The sequence below is a fragment of the Amborella trichopoda genome, chromosome 6, assembly GCF_054954075.1.
Source record: "Amborella trichopoda isolate Santa Cruz 75 chromosome 6, AtrichopodaSantaCruz75HAP2 v2.0, whole genome shotgun sequence".
NCBI classification, from domain to species: domain Eukaryota; kingdom Viridiplantae; phylum Streptophyta; class Magnoliopsida; order Amborellales; family Amborellaceae; genus Amborella; species Amborella trichopoda.
The window spans coordinates 34,907,909-34,913,642 of NC_142341.1; the positions used below are offsets into that span (position 1 = coordinate 34,907,909).

General features: G+C 35.2%; 1 protein-coding gene across 3 annotated transcripts; it reads left to right on the top strand.

The window, feature by feature from the left end:
- On the top strand, positions 1-5,405 carry LOC18435041 (gamma-secretase subunit APH1-like protein). Of its 3 annotated transcripts, none has more exons than XR_016057889.1 (6): positions 1-116; positions 1,137-1,289; positions 2,741-2,826; positions 4,057-4,464; positions 4,665-4,792; positions 5,042-5,405. XR_016057889.1 is itself a non-coding variant. In XM_006845098.4 (6 exons), the coding sequence occupies exons 1-6, from the start codon at positions 4-6 to the stop codon at positions 5,180-5,182; spliced, it is 747 nt and encodes a 248-aa protein (XP_006845161.3). In that variant the 5' UTR covers positions 1-3; the 3' UTR covers positions 5,183-5,405. The 3 variants fall into 3 exon arrangements, 2 of the variants coding, with proteins under 2 accessions (XP_006845161.3, XP_088726018.1); XM_006845098.4 differs by having other exon boundaries at positions 4,057-4,182; XM_088869892.1 differs by lacking the exons at positions 2,741-2,826; positions 4,057-4,464.
- Positions 5,406-5,734: the final 329 nt, after the last annotated feature.

Consider the following 5,734-nt stretch of genomic DNA (forward strand, 5'->3'; position numbering starts at 1 on the left):
GAGATGACATTAGCAGCAGGGGTGGGCTATGCCCTTTTAGCCCTCGGCCCCTCTCTCTCTCTCTTCTTCACTCTCATCTCTAAAAAACCATTCCTCATCCTCACTCTCCTCACCAGGTAACCTCTCTCTCTCTCGCTGCTTTTCTCGAGGAACCCATTTTCTTATGCGAATTTCTTTGTAATTTTTTTGAATTTCCTCTATTACTCATTTCTCTGGAGTAAACTGTGGGTTCCCATCATTTTTAACGTTAGTTACAGCCAAAATGGGAAATTTTCACATGGTTTCCTCTCTTTCTATCTCAAGTTTTTTGAGAAACCCTATTTCTTATTTGCATTTCTGTGTAGAATTTTGGAAATTTATTTATTGCCTGCAATTCATTCATTTCTCCCAAATAAACTGTGTGTTTCCATGACCATTACCGTTATTTAGAGCAAAAGGGAAATTTTTTAGACAATTATCTCTGTAATCCCTCTTTCTCTGAAAGCTTCAATTACTTGATGAGATTGAATGCCTTGCTGTCAATGGAAAAACTAGTTTTTTTCATTATTTCTTGAAATTATTGAAATATTCAATCCCAATAGGGATTTTTTTTTTTGATTAATTATCTTTAAAGAATCCTCTTAGCTGAAGTAAGTATGTAAACCTCTCATTTTTATAGTCCCACTTAGAACCATCTGTTGGTTTTGGGTTTTTCCATTCCTGTTGCATGTGGGGGCAATACTATTGTGTATCTTGGATTAAGAATTGCATATTTGCTTGAAATACCAGAAAATGATGGGTTTATTGTTATTAATCCACGTCCCTAGTATAGAAGTCATGCATTTCTTAAACCATAACAGGTTTTGGAGAAAGAATTTTCTAAATTACTTAATTTTCTAAAGTACTTGTCGAATGTTTCTGAATAAAAGAAAAACAGTTTGTGGTATTTATTGAAGAAGTATGAGGTAGTTCTTATAATTGATACGCTAAAGCAGTATAGTTAAACAAAGTGCGAATTATAGATGAAATCGTTTTTGTAGATAAAGTAGTGGAGACATTTGAAAGCTAAGCAATGGTTTTCCCATTTTATGGATTCATTTATATGGTTTTTCTTGTGATCGTCAAATTTGCTTCTTATAAACGTTTGATGGCTGCAGTTCACTAATATGGCTTGTTAGTTTGATCGTGCTATCTGCGATATGGAGGGGTTTCCTTCCACTCGGATCTAAGCAATGGGCTTTTGGATTGCTCATAATTACATCAGTTAGTTTTCAAGAAGGGCTGAGGCTTTTATTTTGGAAAATTTACAAGTACGTTGATGCTTTTTTCTCTTTGTTATTCAAGGTTTAAATGCTCTATTTTGAATATACCGTATTTGTGAACAAAGCTTATTGTGGTTTTCTTGGTAATTATGTTTATATTATTGTAGGAGTGAGGCTTGGGCTTGAGCAGTTAGCAACTGATGTTTAGCAGTGCTACATCTCAAGTTCGATTCCTACCACTGAACTACCAAAGAAAACATTTATATTATTGTTTGAATTCTTGGGGACTTTATCATTTGCTTCTACAGTATTAAATGATCAACATTCATTATGTTCAAGAAATTCGTGTTCTTTTGTATGCATAACTTCTGCCATATTCCTTTGAAGGCAATACACATCATTATAAGGAGAGAAATTGGTGATAATCTCGTGTTTGATGACTGTTTGTCCTTAGGAATAAGGAAATCTCCTAGTGCTCTGTTAAATTCAATGAATGTTGAACAATTTTGAAATTGGTAGAATTCTTGGGAATTTTATTTGATAAATGATTAATTAGAAATTTTCTTGTTTTGACATTTATAAGGAGCTAGATATGTTCGTTTGTTGTTCACATTCAGATCTAGCAAAGCCTTTTGCTTGCTTAACTCTCAAATATTGGGATAGGTTGACCATTGAATGGGCTAATGTAGTTTTATAATGCAATGGTCATTGGAGTTGTGCTGTGTTTTTTAATCTTGATAGAAGTATTATAGGTTTTTCTCTCAAGTGGGCAGGACAGGATGCACTAAACAATAAAAGAAGATCTAAGATTTAATGGTTGCCAGCATCAGAGGTTTTGCTCGGGACTATACTTTTCCAGAGGTCCTCTAAGCACATGCTAATACAATGAGCTCAACTGGGAGCTGGTTTTGGGGAGGGGCTTGATGCACAGTGGTACAGGCCCTAGAATCTGCACTAATGAATGTAATTGGACAATATACGTTGCACCTGAAAATCAAGACGAAGGACTTTTGGTTGCGATCTGCACTCTCCAATTTGATTGGATATTACAGAACTTAGGGCATAATAATACGTGTGGGCCTTGACATACCAAACACTTTTCCTTTAACTAGTGATAGTTTTGTGCTAGCAATTAGATGCAGCTATTGCCAAAGAAGATAAGGGTTATGCTCAATCAATAGCTTTTCTTGAGTTGTTTCGTTAAACTGGTCTTTTCTTTTAATGTATCGTTAAATCGTTGTACTTTTAATCATGAATAAAATATCTAATGGTGTTTATATGGTGTCTTTGTTGGACCCTTTTTCTGCAATGGGACTTTTTACCATCTAATATCATCTCAATTTAAAACTTAACTACAATTGCTTGGTATCGGCCAGTTGCAGACCTATGTGGTTTTTTACATTTTTGCTTAAGACAGTTATTCCTTTTCTTGAATATTGATTTCTTTGCATCATCTAGTGAATGCATGAATAATCTTGCTAACTCCAAATCACTCTTAGGAGATTGGAAGATATATTGGATGCTTTTGCAGATAGGGTTTCAAAGCCTCGCCTTTTTGTAACAGACAAGATGCAAATTGCTCTTGGTAAACTTCTATCATTATTTATGTTGGGGATTTTCTCTTAGGGCGTGTTTGATAAGTGGAAGTTTCTGGAAGTGGGAGTTAAATGTCCCACTTCCATGTTTGATATTACTGTGTGGAAGCTGTAAGTGGAAGGCGACCTTCCATGCAGCTTTTGTTTAGTGTTAAAATGGGTTCATTTTTGGAAAACCTCTCTTCCATAAAAAATGATGGAAGAACAGTCTTCCATAATTTGTGGAAGAGTCCCTTCCGCTCCCAAAAACTCTATGTGTCAAACACACCCTTAATAAACTAAAGAAAAAGTTTATATATATGCGAGGCTCTAAACAATCAAATTAAGGCGCACCTCAAAAATTTCACTAGAAGAGGTTGTTTCGATGCCCAAAAATCCTCAAATTGATCATCTCGATCTCAAGATGCATGGACATGAGAAGAAATGGATTTCAAGTTTCGGAAATAGTGTATCTTGTAATGCATTTTGGACCGTCAATTTTTAATATTTTCAAGTGTTCATAGATCCGCTCGATCTACACTTTTTTTGAAGCTTTAAATTTATAACCAGAGATGAAAATAGATTTTCAGGCTATCACAAAGATTTCCAGTATCGAAACAATAGTTTTTGATATTATTTGAAGGTGCGCCTTACTTTGATTGTTTAGAGCCTCGGCCTTGTACAAACCACACCCATAAACTAAAACTTCCACAACCTATCTTTTGTTCTTGTAATTTAAGTTAACAAAATCTTAGGTCATTTGTTATTTTCATGGGGATCTTATTTGATCTTATTGTTATTTTCATGGGGATCTTATTTGATCTTATTGTTACCTAAGGCAAAATTTTCATATCATCTTTAGTCACCCCCAAAACCAATTCCAGAAAAGGGTAAATAAAAGGATTTAGGGCCCAAAAAGTTCTCCAAATCTAATTCCCCCTCAATGATGACTATGAATCGTCCATTTGAGGGACAACGAAATGGTCCAAATCTAGTGTTTTAAGAGCTCAGGAACTTCTTTTTTTATTTTTACTTTTTGGAATTGTTCACAAGGTAAATCAAAGATGGTCTGAAGATCTTCGGATAAAAAAAACACCTATTTTTGGGGGGCTGGACCATGTGTTGATAGTTGTTGGTCCAGCCAGCCACAAAACCTTTTTCCTCCTTATTTTCTGTAATTGAAGGTATGTTCATGGTATGTGCATGGCCTGCTCAACGCATTCGTTTGATGATATATGCAGCTGGTGGTCTGGGTCATGGGGTGGCTCATGCTGTGTTCTTCTCTCTCAGCCTTCTGACTCCTGCATTTGGTCCAGCTACATTTTATGTTGATAGATGTGCTCAAGTGCCATTTTTTCTCATTTCTGGTGGGGATATCTTCCTTCTTTCTCATTTTTCTAATTTCTTGTTAACAGCACTAAACTTTATGTACAAAATTTTCATCGATGTTCATGGAGTAGGATACATCATGATGGTTGAAATTTGGGAATGAAGTTTTGTTTTCGTTTACATTTTAGATAAGATACTTCCATTGTGATTTCAAGGATCCTGTGATTGGGGAATTATATTATGCACAACTCATGTATGGGAAATCATCTGCTATCTTTGTTAGCTATTTGATTGGATCTCATCAGATTCCAAAAAGTAAGGTACAACTGTATTGATGGAAAAATTAACTGGAATGAAACTTGTGGTGTATGTTTTTCTATACAAGTGTTCAGCGTACTTGTGTTTATTCCATTATTGGTGCTTGGATCTAAATGTAGGGCGCTTCACTTGTGCAAGGTGTCATGTCTTTGTGTTGTTTTCGTTCTTTAATATTGTTCTTTTATATTTTCTAATATCGCAGCAATTATTTCTCTGGGGTTTGTTACAATCCATACCTTTTCAATGGTGATCGCCTTCAATGGTTATGCAAAAGGGAAGAAAACAGACCTGATTTTGGTGCCTGTTATTCATATGGTTGCATCCCTAGTGGTAAGACTGAGCATTTGGCCTATTTATTTGTCATGGAAAGTATATGAAACCAATTGTGTATGGTCTATGGTACATCAATGGGGCATTTATTGTCCATTCACAATGGCTGGCAATGGTCAATGCCACCAACGCCCCATTGTTGTACGATATGTCATACACTAGCGTTTTGTATGTGTCCCAATTGTATCAGCACTTCAATATTTTACATTAAAGATAGATTGATTTATTTTGTGATGGTTGGTGTTTCAGACGTTAATCAATCTCTTGCCTCAAGGCTGCCTCATCGGAGTTCCCCTTGTCTACTTCTTAGTCATTTTCACAGTGTTTCATTGTGGGAAGGTGGCATACGAACAACTCTCTGATAATTCTAACAGACTGCCGGATAGATGAGTGTGATTCTATATCTAATTTTTGATAGTAGTAGTTTTTTCTTCAGGTTCAACACCAAAAATTTGATTGATTTCTGATATTCAAAGTCAGAAGCTATTCTGATTTGTCATAGACAAGAAAATTTTTGATTGAATGCCTTGATATGTGGCTGCTGATATTGTGGATGTGGATTCCTCAATTCATGGTGATCTTCCATGTAATTTATAGTACTTGTCAAGTCTCAGATGGCTGTGTTTTATTGTTGGTTTCTATTGGCCTTTCTTTCTCCTCAAATAATAAACATTATTGTCAAAAATAAATATTAGACGAAAAGAACGTTGATATTTTTTTATTTTATTGACATGTCATAGTTTGTTATGGATCCGATGGTAAGCTGGGTTCTGTCTATGGTTCCAAGGTTTAAAAAACACGGATTCACTTCCGTTTTATAACGAAAAGAAAAATAGGTGTTATAAAGGAAAAGACATGGTCAGGGGAAAAAGGAAGAGGAAAAATGTGGTAAAAAAAATCAATATAACATAAAACAATGGGCAAAAAGAGAAGGGATTATTT